Source organism: Polypterus senegalus, unplaced genomic scaffold (genome assembly GCF_016835505.1).
Source record: "Polypterus senegalus isolate Bchr_013 unplaced genomic scaffold, ASM1683550v1 scaffold_2957, whole genome shotgun sequence".
NCBI classification, from domain to species: domain Eukaryota; kingdom Metazoa; phylum Chordata; class Cladistia; order Polypteriformes; family Polypteridae; genus Polypterus; species Polypterus senegalus.
Window position 1 is genome coordinate 4,718 of NW_024379177.1, and position 22,519 is coordinate 27,236.

General features: G+C 40.8%; 1 protein-coding gene across 1 annotated transcript in view; it reads right to left on the reverse strand.

The window, feature by feature from the left end:
- Positions 1 to 452: 452 nt before the first annotated feature.
- Positions 453 to 22,519, reverse strand: part of LOC120519806 (dystonin-like) — a gene marked incomplete at its 5' end in the record, with an annotated part of 44,553 nt that continues 22,486 nt past the window's right edge. Inside the window, 11 exons of the mRNA XM_039742612.1 lie at positions 453 to 587; positions 3,351 to 3,544; positions 8,113 to 8,178; positions 10,346 to 10,463; positions 12,749 to 12,865; positions 15,238 to 15,255; positions 16,449 to 16,523; positions 19,119 to 19,273; positions 19,398 to 19,560; positions 19,666 to 19,829; positions 21,806 to 21,935. Coding sequence (XP_039598546.1) covers positions 468 to 587; positions 3,351 to 3,544; positions 8,113 to 8,178; positions 10,346 to 10,463; positions 12,749 to 12,865; positions 15,238 to 15,255; positions 16,449 to 16,523; positions 19,119 to 19,273; positions 19,398 to 19,560; positions 19,666 to 19,829; positions 21,806 to 21,935 — 1,320 coding nt within the window. The remainder of the gene's footprint in view (positions 588 to 3,350; positions 3,545 to 8,112; positions 8,179 to 10,345; positions 10,464 to 12,748; positions 12,866 to 15,237; positions 15,256 to 16,448; positions 16,524 to 19,118; positions 19,274 to 19,397; positions 19,561 to 19,665; positions 19,830 to 21,805; positions 21,936 to 22,519) is intronic.

Sequence of the window (22,519 nt, forward strand, 5' to 3'; positions counted from 1 at the left end):
CAATAAACACAACAACGTTATAGTTACGTCACAGCGCAAAGAACAATAGTGACTGTATAATAAGTAATGCTGTGTCTAGGCGTCCGAAAGTCGGACTCCAAATTTCATTCTAAGAATTATTTTGAGGTTAATATAGCAAAGGAAAACTGTTCAGCTTCCAGAAAATTCTCGTCTGTTTTCATCTGGGCCTATTTCAGGAATAGGCCTAATGCTGCAGCATCAATAGCACCCACCTTAATCCGGCCCTGGAACTGGAGGTTGGACTTTTCCACTCAGAATTGAGTCTGATGAAAACATGGCAGGATAGACGCCACCAGAAAGAAAGAAAGAGAAAGAAAGAAGGAAGGAAATCCGAAATACCTGCTACAAGACGAGTCAGACGAGCAGTTAGTGTGAGAAAGGCGTCTAGTAAGCAGCGACTAAGAGGTGTTAGCAGCGGTGAGCCGATTAGAGCAGTTAGTCGGTTTTTACTGTACCTCTGCAGACGACACTTGACTTTCAAAGGATTCTGCTGACTTAACAGGCGTGGAGGTTTTGCTGTTTGTCAGCCATGGTTTATCATAATTGCGGGTTATGTGTTGGGGAGTCTGCATGAAACAATGGCAAAATCAAAATACAAAGGGCGTTAGATGAAAGAGGATAACATGAAATGGCAGGACATGAAAATGACACATGAGATGTTACAAGCCAAAAATCAATGAAGCTTACAAACTGTCAAGCAAAAAACAAAACGGCAAAATGCGGCCATAAAACAAATGCTGCGGAGGAGAACAACTGGCAATTAATAGAAACTGAAAATCCATTTAATGTCAGCTGCTCCAAGATGAAGTCACCTCCGGTGATGCTGAGGCTCCGTTTTGGGTTGAGCCTCGGAAAAGAACGGATTTCAGTTGTTGGCCGAGGATCGTCCACAGGCATCTGATTTCAATTCCAAGATCTCATTTCTGTCACCTCTCCATTCGGGGTACTCTAAGGACATGTCCTTGGCATCACAATAGGGAGGGACACTCTACAAAACTGGGCACGACTTGGGGAAGCTTCTGGAGATCTCTGCTGTCATCAAGCTGTCTGATCAAACCTTAACTTGAAGGAAAACGCCACCCAAAAATGATAAGTTTTTAAAAATGTTATTCACCTCAAGTAGTTTGTAGTGATGGCCGAGGACCAATTATAATGTCATGTGTTCATGGAGGAATCAAATACTGAATACTCAAACTCAGCTGGGTCAATAGATGACCGGAGCTACACAGGGCCACACGATGTAAAAAAAGAAAACTCTCATGTATCTCATGCTGCATTATCCACATGTCCGATAACCATTTGAATGGTCAAAACGTGCAAAATGTGTGCATTATGTCCGGAAAAGAAGGTATTACATGTAAACAGGAAAGACGTAACTCCCACAATGCTGTGCGCTAGAATTGAAGAGCCGTCTCTCTCCCTCATTCATTAGTGTAGATAACTGTCCTTAATTCAAACGCAACACACTGTGGAAGTGACGTCTTCCGACAAACATCTGTATTAATAAAATGAATTACATTTGTCATTCCAACACATGGTACATCATAAGCATTAACACTGTTTATAAATTCCAAACCAAATGGCATTTAACAGAGACATATACATTGCATTTGTCATTCCAGCAGATGGCGCATCTCAAACATTAAAACTGCTTTAACGAATCCCATATCAAATGCCTTATAACAGAGACATATGCATTGCATTTGTCATTCCAACAAATGGCACATCACTAACATTTGTAGTAACAGAATGCATTACATTTGTCATTCCAACAGATGGTGTATCAGAAACATTAACACTGCGTTTATGAATTTCATACCAAATGGCATATAACACAGATATGTGCATTGCATTTGTCATTCCAGCAGATGGCGCATCATAAGCATTCCATCAAATGGAATATACCAAAGACATATGCATTGCATTTGTCATTCCAACAAATGGCGTATCAGAAACATTAACACAGCATTTACAAATATATCAAATGGTATGTAATAGAGACATATGCATTGCATTTGTCATTCCAACAGATGGCGCATTACCAACATTTAGAGTAATAAAATGCGTTGCATTTCTCATTCTAACAGATGGCACATCATAAACATTCCATCAAATGGAATATACCAAAGACATATGCATTGCATTTGTTATTTCTACTGATGGCACAACAAAAAAATGTGTAATAATAAAATAAATTGCATTTGTCATTCCAACAGATGGCACAACGCAAACATTGTTAGTAATGCATTTTATTAGTACAGATGTTTGTGATGTACCACCTGTTGGAATTACAAATGCACGCATACGTCTCTGTCATATGCTATTTGGTATGTGATTCTTAAGAGCAGTGTGAATGTTGGAATGTATTTTATTACTACATCCATCCATCCATTATCCAACCCGCTATATCCTAACCACATGCCTTACAAAATATATTCCAATAGACGGTGCACTGCAAATGTTAACACCAAGGTCTACATTTGCTTACTTGGAAGTCAAACGGGTAGCACAGTTAGTCCAGAAATAAATTGAATGACTTGACATGTGGATTACGCAACACGAGTAACGTGAGATTTTATTTTTTTTTCCAGTGACGTTTTTTATATTGTTTGCTGACGTCCAGCACTGGTGACCATTGAAACTTATTCTATCACAAAGTTCTCCATAAAAGCAAGAGATTAAAACTTTTGCTCAGCCACCTTTACAAAGCACCTGGGGTAATCTGGCATGTATATACAATCTCATCTCTGGGGGTGTTTTCCTTTAAGATACTTTCCAATGCACTTGAATTATCTCCAAATCAGTCATGAACAGAACAGACGTGCCAAGATTTTCATGAAATGCACCAAGGTAGCTTCACAATTCATGTGGTGTTCCTCGAGACAGACGCATGGTCACATATCTGTAACTGACTATAAATGATCTTTCTTTGTGAAATATCTTAACATTTGATTGGCTCGCCATACACAAACCAATCCTGAATCTTTTACACTTTGCAAACATGTGTTACAAATGGGGGAGTATAAAAGTGAGAGCAGTCCAAGGGTGAAAAGCAACTCATGATCTACACTTCTTGATCCTCGTAACATGGCTGTTTGCCACCAGTGGGATGCCCTCTTATTATTCAATCTGACCTGAGCTGGTCTCTCCGAGAGCTGAAAGCTAACTTCAAGAGTGTGTGATCATTTAGCAAAAACACTCTACAAGGAATAATGAGTGATTGTGAAGAGCTGGCTCACTGGCAGGACACCGCCAATCATCTTAAACAAACACAGAAATCAACCAATCAAAGCTATTCTTGCCTTGGCAGGATGCACAAGTGGACTTACCTTGGGGGTACTGGTGGCAGTGGGTTGAGGTTGGACGGAAGCACAGCTGTGACTGGAGTTTGATCGATTCGGAGAGGCAGCTCTGGAAGACGGCCGTGATCGGCGACCTCGGTAGCGGAAGCTACCCATCGCCTGTGATATACCCTCCGGTAGAATGAACTTTTCTCGAAGTTCCATATTTGTTCTCCCTTTAGCTAAAAACACCATCAAGAAAGACCAGGAAGGTTAGTCAGTTTCTACCAATGGGCGAGAGTTTTTTTCTAGAAAGAGACGTGAGACACAGTAATGCAGGGCTGGAGATCAGGGGAACACAGAAGTTCAAACTTGATCTTGCTTTTTGATTGTTTTTTTTTTTTCATTTAAAGCAGATCGAAATAAAAGACAAGCTATGGCAAAGTCATAAATCAGCAATCAGAGGTGATCAAAACCAAACATGCATTTTCCACAACATTGCACAATAAGTAACAATTGTTTTAATTCCAGTCCATTAAAAATGAAAGGGCTATTGTACTACCAGAGACACGTGAAAAGAAACCAAACAAAAAAAAAACCATAAACAGCACTCAGTGGATTCAAGGCATCATGCTCGAGCACCTCTCACAACATATTTGGACGTTTCATAGTAAAATGATTTCATGCAGCTGACAGAAACTCCTGTATGTGACTTTAAGGACAAAGTGAGTTGACCTATAAAAACAAAAAATAAATTCAGACTGGCCGAAATGCCCGGCACTGCCCAGGTATATTTGTAAAATGGGCCTTTCAAAATGGCGACCCTACTGTTATTTCTAGCTGTCCCATCCACCATCTACACTGCCCCTCTATCGATGTCTCTGCTCTTGTGATAATTGAGAATTTGTTCTTTTTGCCTCAAACTGGATTCCTGAGTCGCAGTAAACTCCTTGCTGGGTTGTAGCCATGAATGCTGTCATGTTTGACTCATCCTCGATGATCTAGGTGGACAGTTCGTAGTGTTTAAATTATGAAGAAAGGCTGACAAAGCAAAAGTTAAAGAACAATCCTTTGGGTCTCCCTTGTCTTACTCTGCACTTCCACTCCCAATCAGGCCTCACCCAACGCCTCCCTGCTAAAGCGCATGATACTCCATTTTATATTACAGTGGATAGAAGCAGCACATGGTGTTGCCCAGGTAAGTCATTTTAAGGTCTGGTCATTTCGTCTGCTCCTCTGGCTTCAGCCTATTCAGATGTTTCATTTGTTCTGAGCCAGCAGGTGGCAGTCGTGTGGGAACTATAGGAAAAAAAAATACATTGACACCACGTGGGTCCAAATTTGGAATTTCCAAAGTAATCTGTCTTCTGTATGGTCCTAGAGAGTAACTATTACTAAATAGTTGCACTATAGTTCTTACTATATACTAAAAATGAGGTGCAGATGGGTCAAAAGGTCTAAGTTTGTAATACTTGCTCTGAGTCAGTAGGTGGCACTGGTGTGCAAACTGTAACACACAGGAGAAAAACAAACACTGGGACTCCCAGGATCAAAATTTTAGGTGCAAAGTTGTCTGTCTTATCAGTACAGTCATAGAGAGCAACTATGCAAAATTTGGTCCAGGTCTGTCACACAGTGTAGGATTGTGATACTTGTAGCGAGCCAGTAGGTGGCACTGCTGTGCAGACTGTAACACATACAGAAAAAAAAAGCTGGGATTCACAGGGTCACAAGTTTGGGTTCCAAAGTAGACCATCTTGTCTATATGGTCATAGATAGCAACTAAGCAAAGATGTAGTCCAGATCAGTCAGAGGGTGTAGGAGTGTAATACTTGTAGTGAGCCAGTAGGTGGCACTGCTGTGCAGACTGTAACACATACAGAAAAGAGCTGGGATTCACAGGTTCCAAAGTTGTCCATCTTGTCCATGTGGTCACAGAGAGCAACTAAGCAAAAATTTGGTTCAGATCAGTCCAAGGGTGTGGGATTGTAATACTTGCTCTTAGTCAGCAGGTGGCAATGATGTGAAAAATGTATCACTCATGAAAAATAGAAATCCCTCTGGGATTCCCAGGGTCAAAATTTTGGGTTCCTAAGTAGTCTATCTTGTTTGCATGGTCCTAGAGAGCAACTATTCAAAATATGGTCCAGGTCAGTCAAAAGGTCTAGGTTTGTAATACTTGCTCTGAGCCAGCAGGAGGCACTGGTGTACAAACTGTAACACATAGGAGAAAAAAAAACAAAAAAACACTGGGACTCCCAGGGTCAAAATTTTAGGTTCCAAAGTTGTCTATCTTATCAGTATGGTCGTAGAGAGGAACTATGCATAATTTAGTCCAGATCTGTCAAAGGATGTGTAGGATTGCAATACTTGTAGTAAGCCCGTAGGTGGCACTGTTGTGTAAACTGTAACACAGACAGAAAAAAAAGCTGGGATTCACAGGGTCACAAGTCTGGGTTCCAAAGTAGACCATCTTGTCCATATGGTCATAGACAGCAACTAAGCAAAAATGTAGTCCAGATCAGTCAAAGGGTGTAATACTTGCTCAGAGCCAGCAGGTTGCAATGGTATGAAAACTGTAGCACACAATAAAAAATAAAAATCCCACTGGGACCCCCAGGGTAAAAATTTGGGGTTCCTAAGTAGTCTAGTTTATTTGTATGGTCCTAGAGAACAACTATGCAAAATTTGGATCTATATTGATCAAACGGTGTACGATTGTTATACTTTGCCACTAGGTGGCAATGTTGTTTAAAGGTACTATATAAATAAAATGTATTATTTTATGATTACGAATATCATTATTAAACTGTAACATATATGGAAAAAAAATGTTGTCCATATGGTCATAGAGAGCAACTATGAAAAATTTGGTCCAGATCAGTCAAAGGGTGTAGGATTATAGAGGGAACACAAAAGATAGACATTCTATTTTATAGAGATAGATTTAATAAAATTAACTTTAAAACAAATAGGAATAGGACCTGACTATATATAAATAAGAACAAAGATATCTTTATTTTACATACTGCTGCTAGGGCCACAAACATTATTATTACTGCATTTTGGGCTGACACCATTATGATGTTATAGCGTCATATTGTTCATGCAGAGTCCAGTGAAGTTCTTATTTGCATGTGCTAATCAACATAAAACACATCTTTACTCTCTAAAAATATGTTTTAGTTGTGTCCTTCTTCCTATCTTTTATCTCTTTAATTAACCCCTTTTTTCAGTTACTTGTAATTTTTAATTAATTGTATTACTGTGTTTCCCTTCGGCCTTTGCCACCTTTGTTCGATTCTTGTTAATTCTTCTTATTGCTTAATCTACTAAATAATTAAACACTGAGGTCTGTGTGTTCCGCCCCTCGGAGCAATCTGATTGGTCTGTTTGGCTTTGGTGATGCGATAAAAGAGGAAGTGCGTGTGTGTGTGTGTGTGTGAGGAGTTAAGGTGTATGAAGCACACAGGCTGAGAGAGTCGCCTGTAAACACCGGACAGGAGGTGAGGAGGTGAGGAGGTGAGAAAGGGGCTTTCAAAATAACGACAGAGTCTGAGAAGCCGGCCTTACAGAATGCGCTCGCTCGAGAGAGGGAGAGTCGGTGAAGAGACGTTCACACTAACACATGAGTACCGAGGAAAGCAGCTGAAGGCAAGGCAGGAGATGGAAAATACTTATTAGATAATTCTACTATTACAGGTACTGTGACTAGTGAACAGAATTAAATGACATAAGTGACATTATGATTTTGGCTTAGTGTTTAGGGAGGGCTTTCATTAGGGCGTCACCTTCCCCTTGATGATAAACAAAGTGCTTGTGACAGCTCTTGTCCTAAATATGACGGCTTTACTAGACCTGTCCCAGACATTACGGTGCCCTGAAATGGGGGTTGGGTCTGTGTAGAAAAAGTGTGGTGTGACCGAAATCAGAGGGGTACATCAAGGAAAAATGCATCTTTGTCACAAACATTATGGAGGGCAAGTGTATCTGTGCTATGGATGGCAAGAAATCATGTCCAGTGCAACTGAAGAATGCAATACAGTGTGGTGGACGACATGGATAGATTGGATGGCATTCCCTTACCCGGCCACGTTGCCAATGTGTTCTAGCGTTAAAGGGTGCTGACCTGAGGGGTATCCCAGCTCTTTCTGTTTGTTACAATGGATATCTTTGGTACAAACTCATCTGGATACTGGAGAAGGTGCAAACTCTACACTGGAACTGGGATATTAAATTCCTTGGATTTATGATAAAGTAATTCCAGTGCTGTCTTGGAATCAAACCAGTATTGTTATGGCCAAGTACAGTCAAACGGTGTAACTCGACTCTGAAATGGTTTACTCTGCAGAACCTCCAGCTGGAAGAACTTAGAGAAACTGGATTAGGAACACGTTCTGCTTTTTTTTGCAGCCTGTTGGGTTATTGCCTTTTTAGTTATTACTTTATAAAGTTAGAAGTAGATTACTGCGTATTAAAAAGGGCAGTTAAGCTGATATAACTGTGCAAACATGAAGTGCAAGCATGGCTTATGAACTAAAGAGCACACACACACAAAAAAAATGAAGGGCACAGCAGTGGCCACGCTGGCACAGCCACACCAGAACGCAGGCTCTACCACAGGACAAGGACACAGCAGCATGCATTTGACCCGAAGGCGATTCAGTCCACGACAAAGGGGACGAGCCATTAGCTAGAAGCACAGAATCACACAAATGCCACAGAAGCAAGGCAAGAGAGAAAGGGACAGGGAAAGACAGAGAGACGGACAGACTGACGGACAGACACAGAGAGAGAGAGATTTGCAAACCTATAGGAGACTGAGTAATTGAAGAGTTTGATTCCGAACGTAACATTTTACTCCCATGATGATGAACTAGAAAAAACAATATAGGTATCTGGTCACAAGAGAAGCAGGAGAAGGGCTGAGCAGGAAAAGAACAACCACAAAAATAAAAAAAATAATAAATAAAGATAAAGAAAAGTAGAACAGCCAGAGGAAAATAAATAAAGACAGAGACACGAGACTGCAAGCTGTCACAGACAATACAGTAGAAGTGTGTTCAACAGACTTGACACCGTGCTTGCCTCCCAATTGCTTGCTTAGCTTACGGCCTCCTGCACTGTTCTCACATTATACTATGAAGTGGGACAGGAAAACTTTTGTTACCCTTGACGATGCCCCATCCCCCAACATCCATCAATCCCCCAGGCCAGGCCATTAGAAGGCACGGGGGTTCATTTAGCAAGAATAAAAAGGAAGGATGGGCAGTCTGGACCTCCCAATCACACTCTGTATGGTATGGGGAGTCCAAAAAGAGTCCACCAAATGCCACTACAGGGGGCTCCTCAGGGGTACCTGCAGACCTTGGAGTGCTGGCCAGGTACCCCAAAACTACTTAGTACTTAGTAAAGGCTTTCCAAATTCAGGCTTAAAAAGCCAGTGACTCAGTAGATAAACAACAAAGGTGCTATATAATAGATAGATAGATATGAAAGGGGCTATAGATAGATATGAAAGGCACTATATGACAGATAGATAGATAGATAGATATGAAAGGGGCTATAGATAGATATGAAAGGCACTATATAACAGATAGATAGATAGATAGATAGATAGATAGATAGATAGATAGATAGATAGATAGATAGATAGATAGATATAGATCTTTATTTGCACATGGGGGTATTGGGACTTAGAGGTGGGAGGAAGCCATTGCTAATGTACTTGACAAATTTTAGGATTTTGTTATTTTCAACACCTATGTGTTCAGATTTCATTTGGTTTGATTGTTCAACAGTTTTGTTAATAAAACCCTTTTATTTTGTTACTTTCATTATTCTAGTCACCATTTTGGTTCTGAGATGATACACAAGATCCTCCTACAGTCCACACAGACATTTCTATAGTTAGTCTATAGATAGAAATACTCATGATCTTTACTTCCTCACATATTGGGGTCACTAAGTTATTAGTTTGTAATCTGTTATTTCTATGCAGAAGTCTTACCTTTATAGTGCATCAAGAAATAACTAAGACCCCTTTACTTTCTGTACACTTTGTTTTGCTGTCAATTTCATTTAAAATTAATACATTTCCCATTTCTGTCCATTAATCTTCCAATGAAAAAGTGAAAACATGTCTTCAGAAAGATTTGTAAATTTATGGCCTACATGTAAGGCAGGTTGTATTGGTCTATCTATTAAATAGTGCCTTCCATATCTATCTATCTATCTATTTTTCTATTATGTAGTGCCTTTCATATCTATCTATCTATCTATCTATCTATCTATCTATCTATCTATCTATCTATCTATCTATCTATCTATCTATCTATTATATAGTGCCTTTTAATCTATCTATCTGTCTATCTATCATATAGTGCCTTTCTGATCAATCAGTCTTTCTATCTATTTAGTGCCCTTCACCCCTGAACAAGGCCATGAAAAATGTAGTACAATCCCAGTTACAGCAGCTGCACTTCGACAGAATGGTGGACAATACGTCACACTGCAGGTTAGACAGCTTGAATTTTGTTCCAAATCAGAGAACAAGGCCGTGAGTAAATAACACGGTTGCAGGCACCTTTTTACTTAATAGGGCATCTCAATCAGGTAAAGTTCCTATTATCTGTGATTTTCTGGGCTGTAAGCCCTCAGTTGGATTCAAAAAGACAAATCACGTGGGAGGTGATTAACATTCACTGCACATTTAGGCTCTGCTTTAGTCACTCATGTAGATGGGGGTCTGTTAATTCAGTGTACATCACCAAGAACACCATTGTAATTGCTGCTTTGGCGTTTCTTCCTTAGGGTTTTCTGTTATGTTTTCCCAGTTCCTAACAATTCCAAGGTCTGGTTGAAGGGCTTACAGATGAGTTTAATAAACACATCAAGCAGCTGATGAGATCAAGTCAGTATTTTAACCCTTGGCATCATTTGGTTTGGCCAAATATGGAAGTATTCTTCACCTTATACATGTGCTACTGGGGACAGAGAGGGGGATCTGTAGGACATAACACAAATAAATCATGATTATTTACCTCTGCACGGGTCATTCTTCACTAAAAATTCATCAAGCGCCATCCAACCACCTCCAACACGAACCATGACTGTACTCCGCAGAATCCGGACGAGACGCAGCTGTTGTGAATCTCCAAACTGTTAAAAATGAAGAGCACAAGGTGAGTGGAGATGTTCTGCAATACCTTATTATTCCTTTCAGCTCATAAATGCGTGACAGGAACACACATTCCCACTGATGCAGACATCGGATCAATACAACTGGTTGATATATTTTTTTTCCTCCCTGCAAACATTTTTTTTTTCGAATATGACAAGCTTTTTTATAGTGTAACCACTAAAAGAAACATGAGGGTTGGGGACTGTGAATTTCGATTAAAAACTTTATTAGACAATTTACATCAATTCCTTTATTAGTCCCTTGGTGTGTCAGACTATCCTACTGAACCGAGTCAAAAAAAATGAAGTCTAAGACCAAAAATTGCTGGAAGAGTCACGTACCGTGTGACATGGTCTTCAGCTGCATGCATGACAACAGACTGAGCTCTCTCGCAATCCACCGCTCGGATACACGTCTGGACTGTTAAAGCACTAATCCTGCTCGCTGCGCCATTTGTTACAGTCTAGGAAGTGTGGTGTTACTGGCTAAGTGTGCAAGCTGGCAATATTTGGGTTACATAGAAGCTCTTTCTTCAACCTGAGCAATAGAAGGCGAACGCCAGTTGCCCGGCCAATGGGAGACTACTAAGCTGGTGTGCTGCCCATTTGGTGTTTACAATATCAGGCTGAGCTTTCCCTGAGCCTCCAAGTAGGCTGGGATTCAAGACACATGGTTAGCGCAGGAGTGGGGCGTTTTTCATTTCGTTTGGTTGGAGAAGAAGGAATGAGTAGGAAAGGTTAGCATCAGCCGCGTTGACTACTCGTTGGCAGGCCCGGGAGCTGTGTGACGGTTCCATGAGGTGGCAGTATTCTCGTCCACGGAGCGCTGGAGCAGGCAAGAGGAGGAGATGTCACCAGAGTGAGTTGGAAGAGGGAGGCTGAAGTGCAGTGTGGCATTTGGAGATGGGTAAAGGACCCTGGCAGCTGTGGTAGCCACTGCAGATCTACAGAATAGATCTAGGGATGCGGCTGGCTGCATCTGGGAAGGAGCCAGATGCAACGGCATCGCTTGGAAGGGCAAGGCACCCTGGGAGCTGTGGGCAGTCACAATTCGAATTTGCTTGAGGATCTGGGATGAGCTTGTGGTGCCCCATGATGGACCGAAAGTGAGGACAGGGAAAAACTACAAGGATGCTTATCTCTCCACCATTTTGGTTTTAACTTTATTTATTGAATTATTTATTTGTACCCCAAAAAAATAAGTTGGTTTTATGTCACAATTTTCTGGATTTATTTTTATTGAATTACAATTTTTTTTTGGGAATGCACTGCTTACTGCACCTTTGCACTTTTGATTCTCCAATTTTAAAATGAATTGCCAATCATCTCACTTTTAAAGTCTTTGCTTGTCTGCCCGACTCTTCCTGGTTCTTCCTTGTTTTTTGACTATCGATGCCCTAGATAAAGGAAGATGACCAATGGCTGGGGGTTCAGGACATCATTTGAGGCGGAAGGTTTTCCTCTTTTAGTGACTTTCTAGTTGGCTCGTTTTGTGTGTTCATCTCAGTAGGCTGTTTATAAAGCGGCGACACTACGGTCCTCTAATTACAAAACGATGACCGTGCCAGCGTGGTGTGATTTGTGAACGCTAAACAAACAGGGAACCAAAGCGTTAGCCAGGCCCTTATTTTTCTTGCTGTGCTTTAATACTTGACATCTAATTTTGAAACCAAAGACTGACAGATGAAACAAATTTGAATGAGAGGGACGCGGACCACGCGTTTCCAGAAATTTCTACTGCATTCCTGATGGCTTGTCAACCAGTTGCATTCTGATCCAGGCACGATCACTTGGTACCACAGAACAACAGCTATGGCCTCATGCTTTCTGCAGACAAAAATAAATAAAATAAAATCTTTTGGAAAATCAAGAAAAGTGAATAGTGTGATTTTTCTTTTTTCTAGACTATAGATCACCAAATTGAAAAACACAAGTGCTGAGACGATACAGAAAAAAAAAAGAAAAACGTAAAATATTGTAGAATGGAACATCTGATTAAAAAAAAAAAGGAACAAACATGAGAAATGATTACTTCATACTAAAGAAATTTTGGGTGGAAATTTAGGAGAGGGTCAAATGTTCTTGACCCCCTCGGTTCAGGATGACGTCTGGCTACAGGCGTCCGTCCATGTGGCCTGATTGAATATCACACTTTCTTTCCAAATGATTATGCAGCTGGGTGAATTTGGGTGATCAGATAAAAGAAATGAAATTTGGTAATGATCTGAAAAATTGACGACAAACGCTGAAGAATAACAATTTACCAGTATACAGCTTTCCAATACAGCAACTTGTAGTTGTGGGGTTACATTTTGATTGTCTCTGTTTGTTACTGTCTCATCCACGATTAATGGTTCATGTAAGCAGTGTACAAGACCAAACTGTTAAAAGAATTGTTTAAGTAGATATCTGTAGTAATGTATTGAAATATGTGCTTACATGACATAAAAATGTAGAGGAGATACATGGCTTCAAAACAAAACAAAACAAAAAAAGGAAAACCTAAAAGTAAACCAATAGCATTGTCCAGGTTTAAGTGAATGTCAAACACATACATACATTTACAAACAGTGGCAGCTGGTGACAAGCTGGCGGGGGACACTTTCGTTACATCGTTCAGTGGGGACAGTCTGTAACAGCACAACTTCAGTGGGACAACCTTGTGCCAAAGTGTGGCATGTGAGAATTTAAATGAAACTTCACAAGTGCGCCCAGTCAGTCTACCCTGGCCTTTGGTTTTATAGAGAAAATGCTGAACTCCACTCATCTCACCAGTTTTCTGATCCAATCTATAAATCTTATCATACACTCGTCTGTTTGTCTGGTAGGTAAATCCACATTGTTGAACCGATCGTCGCCAAATTCAGCACAGATTCTCCATTTGTAATAAGAACACAGACTATTTTCCCCATCAGAAACTTTATCTAGTGACCATCCAAAATGGGCCAGTACTCACCAATCCTCGGTACTGGCAATTCTACGTTATGTTATTTAGAATACCGGGAATTTTTCCTGCGTTGAAAGTGTTTGACATCAGCTGGTACTCACTTGTATCTACGACAAGCATTTACACTTTTTGACTCCAGTATGGTTGATTTTTCTCTCATAACTCTATAATATAATGCTGCAAGTGAGACCTGGCAGCGATCTCCTGGGAACTGTAGCAGGGGGGATACCAGTCTCTATCTAAAATCCCTCCATCTCCTAGCTAATACATATACAAGCAAATATCCTCCTGCACCTCTTGTCTCCTACCTGAATTCCTAAAACTATTTTGTCTCCTATCTTAAATATGTACAAGCGAATATTCCCCTGCACCTCTGGTCTCCCTCTTCTTCTAGCTTATATATTTACAAGGGATATATCCACTTCTGGTCTCCTAACTAAAATCCTAACATCCTTCCATCTCCTAGTTTATATATGTACAAGGGAATATCCTCCTGCACCTTCAGTCTCCTATCTAAAATCTCTCCATCCCCTAGCCACTATGCTGTATGTACAAGGGAATATCTTCCTGCACCTCCTGTTTCCTACCTCAGATCATAAAATCCCTTAGTCTCCTGGAAGGGAGAGAAAGAGATCTTTGTTCACAGATTCAGGCTATCATGACTGCCAACCGCTAAATACTGACTTGAAGGGGTGAATACTTATACCTTCAATTATTCTTTGTTTCATATTTGTAACTAATTTAGTTTCTGTTACAGTAGTTATTAATGTCATCTTTGCATTACCATTTTTTATTTCACTGTGGGTTTACTTTTTGGTGCTATGTTCTCTTTGGTATATTAAATGACTAGATTTTCCTCTTGGGACTATCTATCTATCTAAAATTAACCCCAATTCACCTGATTTCTATTGCTTATAATAATTTCTTGTATAAATTTATGCCCTGTTAGTATGTTGTTCCACTGGTCAGGAAACACTGGATACAGTGTTGGGCTGAACGGAGATGTCCATTTCCCCCAACACACATTAGGGAGGGTTCACCCCCGTAGGCCCACTTATACCAGCCACCACTATATGTATATGTATATATCTCTATATTTATATCTATATATATGTATATACACTCTATAGATATACTTAGACACAAATCCGGTGTTGCTCAATTGCATTATTTTCATCTCCTATCCTTACATTTACATATTTTATGTTATTCTTTAGTAGCTTCAGAAAGCACGTGGCCTGTGGCTTGTGATATATGAGCGTTATATTTGAACATGCATTTCTCACAATGCAAGGTATTCACTTTCACTGGGGTTCATCTGCTTGGGTTTTATTAGAGGCTTAAAGAAACCACAAAGACAAACAGCAAGTTCCAAACTCCTAAGCATCATTCTTAATTTGAAAACATCAGGAGAGACCATTAATCATGACTCGCAGGTGAATTAGAATAAAGCACATATTGGTAGCATTAGTGATGATCCCACAGCTATCCATTAAAACACCAGTTATACAAGCTGGAAGGGAAAATGAGGTCAGCACTGACAGGCCTAGGTTTATAAGCCAAAGGAAAAGAATATGCACTAAAGCTTGGAAATGGTCTGATTAGTTTCTACTTACTCTACATATAACATTAATATTTTTTAAAATCAAGACATAATGGGCTACATGCATAAAGAAATTTAAACAAAAGGAAGTACGTTAAGTTTCACCTCTACCAGAAAAGTCCACATACAATCGTGATTATAATGAATCTAGTCACAAAAAAAAGAAACACCCACACACAGAACAAAAGGCAGTTTACATGTACCTGGTTTCCAAGGAAGAACTGATGATGAAAGAAAACAATACAGAAATAAGCAGTTAGTTCTTCTGAAACTTCTTAAATTCACACACATTTCCCCCCAACTGGTGATTAAAATTACACAAATACAAAAGAAATATTCAACAATGTCTGAGATGGTGGGGGACTGCATCAGTTCCCACTAAGGGAAGCCATTACCTGCTGGGCAATAACAGCTTAGTCCTCTTATGAAAACAGAGCCCACCAAATGCAAACGCAGATACTCTGGGAATGGCCCAAGGTGGACACCCCAAGGAATTCTGGGAGAATTACTATGACAATGAGCAATGCAAAAGTCCAGAAATGACACTGCATAATAATGGCAGCATAATGATAAAAAATTTCAGCTTTATAAATTTACACTGAAATAAAACAAGTGAAAAACTCGTTGGGCAAAGCATGTGGTGGAAACACCCATCTTATCCAGCAAAGAAGAAATTCAAATGACAGCCCGACGCCAAAAAAAATCATGATGACCAACTTCTGGGACATGAAGGGTCCTGTTCTGGCGCATTTTCAAGAACAGGACAATCAGTGATCAGTACAACGTAGTGTGCTATGCTTAGAGAGAATCTGAAGCCTGCAACTCGCTGCAAAAGAAGGGAAATGCTGTCAGAAACTGCTCTTTGACAACACATCTCGGGGGCAGCAGTTGTGGTGTGAACGTTTTCCACAACCCCCTTAGAGCCCTAAAATGGCGCCATGCGATTATCACATCTTTGGTCCTCTTCAAGAGGCTCTGCGCGGTCGTAGGTTCACAGGTTCTGATTATGATGAGAATTGGATTGAGGAGCAGCCGAAAAGCTTCTTCTACCAAGGAATGAAGAAGTGAAAGGAACGATACAAGAAATGCATCAACCTGTAGGGAGACGATGTGGAGAAGTGATAGAACTGTAATGTCCACCTGGCTCAAGTTGTCTTTACTTCTTGATTCTCTTTAGTATATCTGGCCCTGCAAGACTACGTTGGATGAGACACAAGCTCAAGCTCACTCACAATTCTGCTCCAATTCGGGCAGTGCAGTAGACCACAGAAGAAAATCTATCATCTGTTCAAAACTGTCCCTGGAGGAAAGCCATGTTACCCTATTTTATGCATAATTTTACAAAATTCAGTGTTTCTTCACATTGTCTTACAAGATTAATCAATCTAATCCCAAAAGTTGTCTCCCAACTTACCCGGTATTTGTTGGCACCAATCTGCTCCACCTGGAACCGTTTTGGACACTTACACTTAGCGACTTGTCGAGTGACCTGTCAAAGAGGGAAACCTTTAATGTAGAGAATTAAAACTAAATAAAACAACACTGTGATTCAAATCTTTGAGAATTCCTGTAATATCATGTGAGAAGATGGTGGCAGCAAGTTCACATACGGTAGGTTTGGAGTCATCCATAAATGACGTCAGATTAGTTTTTGAGCCCCTTGTCGTCACATTTCATCACAGATTTTCCAATACCCTTCTAGTAAAGACATCGTATCATCCACTAATAATGAAGTCAGTGGGGCTCGGAGATTTTACTCAATTTCAATTCATTAAATTTCATGGAATTTGGTTCTTACAAATATCTCATTGGTGTCAAGAAATCCTAATCACCAATAAAACTCAAGATGTCCACCGATTATATTTTACCTGTCATAAACGATACGCTTGGGGATTGGCATCTGACTCAAATTGTCACTTTTGCTCCCTGAACACCACAGGTAATATTATTCATTTATCATCATGGACAAAGCAGCATTGGGATCATCGGATGGAAAGATTCTGTCATCAGCTTGGACGGCCAGCACAGACCACAGAAAGCCCGGGAGTGGGTGGGCAAACACAACTGGGACTTTCGCTTTTACAATTTTAATCTCCTTGGTTGTCAACTAGCCATAGTTCATCAATTAATTAATTGGCAGATATCGCTCGTTTCCATGTATGTTTACACAATTCCTACCTTGTTGTCTGTGTGTTTTAACAAATCTGCATTTATGTGTTCTAGTTCTGTATTTAGTACACAATGGAAGGTCTAAAAATCGAGAGTCCGCCTTATGTGTAGGATTTAGGATTTGCAATGGACTTGACACTATCAACTCCCAGACAGTGTTCAGAAGCCATTAAAAAGGCTAATAGAATGTCAGGTTATATAGCGCCTTGATAAGTCACAGGAGGTTCTGCTCAGCTTTATAACACACTGGTGAGGCCTCATCTGGAGTCCTCTGTGCAGTTTGGGTCTCCAGGCTACAAAAAGGACATAACAGCACAAAAGAAACTCCAGAGAAGAGCGACTAGGGTAATTCCATGGCTACAGGGGATGAAATTTAATGTCAGTAAATGTAAAGAATTACACATAGGAAGTAAAAATGTGAAGATGAAAACACAATGGGTGGTCTGAAAATAGAGAGTCCACCTTATGAGAAGGATTTAGGAGTCATAGTGGACTCTAAGCTATCACCTGCCAGTCAGTGTTCAGACGCCATTAAGAAGGCTAACAGAGTGTCAGGTTATATAGTGCCTTGATGTGTGGAGTACAAGTCACAGGAGGTTCTGCTGAAGCTTTATAACACACTGGTGAGGCCTCATCTGGAGTACTGGGTGCAGTTTGGGTCTCCAGGCTACATAAAGGACATAGCAGCACCAGAGAAGGTCCAAAGAAGAGTGACTAGGCCGAGTCCAGGGCTACAGGGGATCAGTAATAAGGAAAGATTAAAAGAGCTGAGCCTTAAGGAGATGAAGAGGAGACCTGACTGAAGTGTTAAAAATGATGAAGGGAATTAGTGCAGTGGATCAAAATTGTGACTTTAAAATGAGGTCATGAAGAACACAGGGGCACCTCTGGAAATTTGTGAAGGGGAAATTTCACAAAACATTGGGAAGTTTTTCTGAGCTGAGCATTGACTTTTTTTTGTAATTCCTTTCAGAATGGCTTCCTCATCAAAGTGTTCATTTCACATTTGAACAAAAATTTTGATTTTATTATGGATGCTAGCCACACACCATACCTTTGTGGAACACTGACTGATGACTAAGCTTAGTGTTTGCTGCCATGTTGGGTTACCTGCTATGTATGATAGCACAGTTGGCGTCTCTGCATAAACTATGGTTCGGACCATAATCAGTATTAGTTATCTTACAGCTTCGTGACGTCACATAGCATCACAAAGGTCATGATCTCCCCACTTTGAGCCATGATGTCATTTATGGGCAACCATTTTATCAAAATTTGCATCTCATCCTCTGTTTCGTCTTATGTCGATGCCAGCCATACACGATACAATTGTGGTGCATTGACTGATGACTAAGCTCAGTGTTTGCTGCCACACCACCGGTGATGTTGGGTTATCTGCTATGCATGACAGCAGAGTTGGCGTCTCAGCATAAACTCGAGACTTTGAAGTATCAAAAACACTGATCATAATCAGTATCAATTATCTTGTAGCTTTGTTACATTGCGATTTGTCATATAGCACCACAAGAGTCATAATTTTACCCGGGACATGACGTCATTTGTGGGCAGCCCCCTTTATTAATACTCTTACCTCATCCTCTGTTTTGTCTTATATGGATGCTACCTAAATACCCTACATTTGTAGTACACTTGCTGATGTATGCTGCTATACCACCGGTGATGATAGGTTACCTGCAATGCATGATAGGAGAGTTGACATCTCTGCATAAACTCGAGACGTTACGAAGTATCGCCAATGCTGACCATAATCAGTATCAGTTATCTTACACCTTTGTGACATCACGACATGTCAGATTCATCATAAATCATCTAAAGAGTCATAAACCCAGTAACCCTCCCCCTAAATTGTGACATGACATCATTTATGGGCGGCCCCCTTTATCAATGTTCTTACCTCGTCCTCTATTTTGTCTGCGTCAGTAAGAGGCTTATAGGCATCTTTGTTGGGATGGAGAGCCGCTACAAACTCGTAGTAATCGATGTAACCATCGCCATCTCGATCAAAGATGTCAGCCACCGCGCTCATTTCCAAACGACTCGTGGGGAACTCTGAAAGGTAACAGAGAAGACTTGACTTTTCTTTGCCTCCTTAGTAGTCAATGCCACTCCTCAGTTCCTTTTCACTTGTTTTTTTCGTCGGTTCTTGTTATTTTTTGCAACCGGAAAAACTTACTTGAAGAAAGAATTCCATCAATAAACTCTTGTCTGGTTATTTTTCCATCCTGGTCTTTATCAATGCGCCTGAAGAAGTCCATCACCCTCGACTTTTTGTGGTTCATCCATCTCATGTATCGCTTTCTCCAAATGTCAAAGTCAAAGTTGGCAAACTCCCTCAGCTGGAACGAAATGCACACAAAACAAGAGAAATGTTTGTTCTTATTAAAAAAGGGAAAGTGCAAAATATCATCAGCTCTGAGGTTCTAAAAGCCAAAGGGTCCTACCTCCTCCAGTCGATCCAGGGCGTCATTCAACTTTCTCCGTCTGTCCAGTGCCAGAAGCCAGACCTGCTGCCATTTGCTAACAAGGTGATTCACTCGGGGGTTCTTCGTCTCGATGGGAGCGGGAGCGGCTGATGGATATAAACCTTGGGTAGGGGAACGCTTTCCTGAAAGACATTTCAAAAACGTTCATTTTGTTGTGTACACCTAAATGCTTTTCACAGTTCTTCTTATAACTGTTTGCAAATTAAAACAGTAAATCACACACTTCTCCATATTAATCCATTCATTGATTTTCTTTAGCTATTTATACAATTCAGTGTTATGCTGGGGTTAAGGGTCAGAGTTGGGAGTCATGAGCCATCTAAGATTATCTAAAGGAAGTCTGTAACTGAAAATCATCGGAATGATTGTAAAATGTGAGGAGGGAGCCTATTCTGTTTCAAACAGGGTTCCTTTGTTATGTCCTTTTTGTTGATGAGTCCACCTCTGATCATCAGAAGAGTTGTCCGTAACTTAGTGAGAACTGAGGAAGCTACGCACAGGAAAAGCCACGGGTCCAGACAGTGCCAGTCCTTGACTTTTTCAGGCCTGTGCTCACCAACATTACGGTGTCCTCTGTCGCCTGTTCAGTCAGCCATTAAGGCTCCGGAAAGTGGCACCACTCATGAAAATGCCCAGCATTGTAAGGTGGGCGCCTCATCATCTAATGCCTACAGCCCTGTGGCACTTATGTCTTACATCAATGGAGACCTTTGAGAGGCTGGTCATTCTTGTGGTAGACCACTTGTGGTTTTTTGAGACTTTTGTGTTTAGGAACTCTTAGTTCATGAGAGGAGCCAACCCTGGACAGGTGTGCTTTTCCCATCAGCCTAACTGCATGTGCTTGGACTTTGGAGAACACTGCATATGAACAAATGTGAGAATGTGAAAATTCCATACTGACCACCAACTGTGAATTGATCTAGGGTCCTAAAGTGGTGAGACTGACCACTGTGTTAAATCATCATATCCGAAATGAGGTGAATGTTTTAATAAAAGCTGTGTGATGGATGGCCAGGAGCATTACCCGGCCGGGATGCCGTATGGGTGGAAGGACTGAGGGAGAGACCGTATTCACGACATTATCTCCCCCAAGACACTAGAGGGCAGCCCCACCTGGGTTGCTACAGCACCACAGATCCTCACAGGGCACATCAGGACTTATACTTTGGAACAGCCCTGTTGGGCTCCGTGGGTGCTGCCAGGGGGTGCTGCAGGGTCCATGGAGGAACCTCTTCCATCACACCCGGAACTACAGCCGGAAGAATGTCGAGAAACACCTGCAGCACTTCCGGGTGTGCAATAAAAGTAGCTGCCTCACCACCAATCGAGGAGCCAGGGTCGGGTGGTGGAGGACAAAACTTGCGAAGAGGAGTCGAGGCAAGGAAAAGAGAGAGAGTGAAAGAGAGAAAGATGAAGTAGTAGAAGAAAGGACTGTATTTAATTATTTATATACTGGTGCTTTATACTGTGCTGTGTAATGTTCCCCACTGAAGAATAAAGAACTTGTGCCTGTCTGTTGAAGGAGCGATACGCCCCCCAGTGGACCACAGCTGCTAGCTTAAGGAAAAGCCATTTCAAGCTGTTTAGACTTACAAAGAGATTGTTAAACTCTTAGTTGATCAAAACAACACAAGAAATTAAGACTCGTTAAACAAGAGCTGGAAAACACCCCTCACTCCAGAAAGATTCACAGTCCTGCTCTACTATGTGATGACAGCATTACAGGACGCCGGTTTAATTACTAAAATGTGTTTACGGCCTCACCATCCTGTAACGAGTCCCGAGTTCAAGAAAGAAAATACGTTTCATTTAAGCATGAAATAATTAGCAAGACAAAAAGTTTGTTATCATCGGCAGTGCACCTTACTAAGCCCACCATAAAATCCCTAAGCTAGCTCTTGATTTTCACTTTTGTCTTTAATTAGAGCAACACTCTATCAAAAAAGAGTAATAAAAAAAAAACAAAAAACAACACCATTAAAATGAAATCCATTAGTACATTCAGTACACTGATTTGAATAAAATGTAACGGATATGAGGCAGGCGCTCAGGCAGTAAACTCGGCCATCTGCTCTTCATTAAAAACAAGTGCACGTACTTCCACCTCTTCCTTTATCCAGGACAGGAATATGCGAATGGGAGGACGACTCGGTGGCAGGCTTCCTTTTGTACGTCTTGGTTACTTTGTCAACATCGGGTTGCTTCCTTGTCATTTCTTCCATAAAGGTCTGACGAAATGAAAGCAAGAATAAACCATTAAAGCAAAAAAATGAGGTGGTCATGACTTGACTTTTCTGATATAAGCAGTGGCAGTAAAATGTTGAAGACAAACATTACATTAAACAGGTATATTGATCTCCCCAGTTGTGCTGTAGTTGGGGGCCAAACAGAATAATTAATATTTTTAACAAAAGCAAATCCCACTCACAATGATAATAAAGTGCTATCTATCTATCATACAGCACCATTCATATCTATCCATCTATCAAGGTGTAGTGGAGGCGCTAAGGCTAGGAAGCTGCGCCGGCAATCAGAAGGTTGCCAGTTCAAATCCTGTAAATGCCAGAAGTGACTCCACTTCATTGGTCCCTTCAACAAGGCCCTTAACCTGCAGTTGCTCCATCCTGGGTATGACGCTTAACCTGCATAAAGTTCTACAAGCAGGTCCTCCAACTTGCAAGGGAAAATTTGGGGGTTGGTGGCAGGATTGGCACTCTGTAAAAAACATTCAAAATAGTGTGGTGCTAATTTGGGATCGTGAGGTGGTTTGTCTTGTGGTGTGTGTGGCAACACACTGTTATAAGTGCATCTT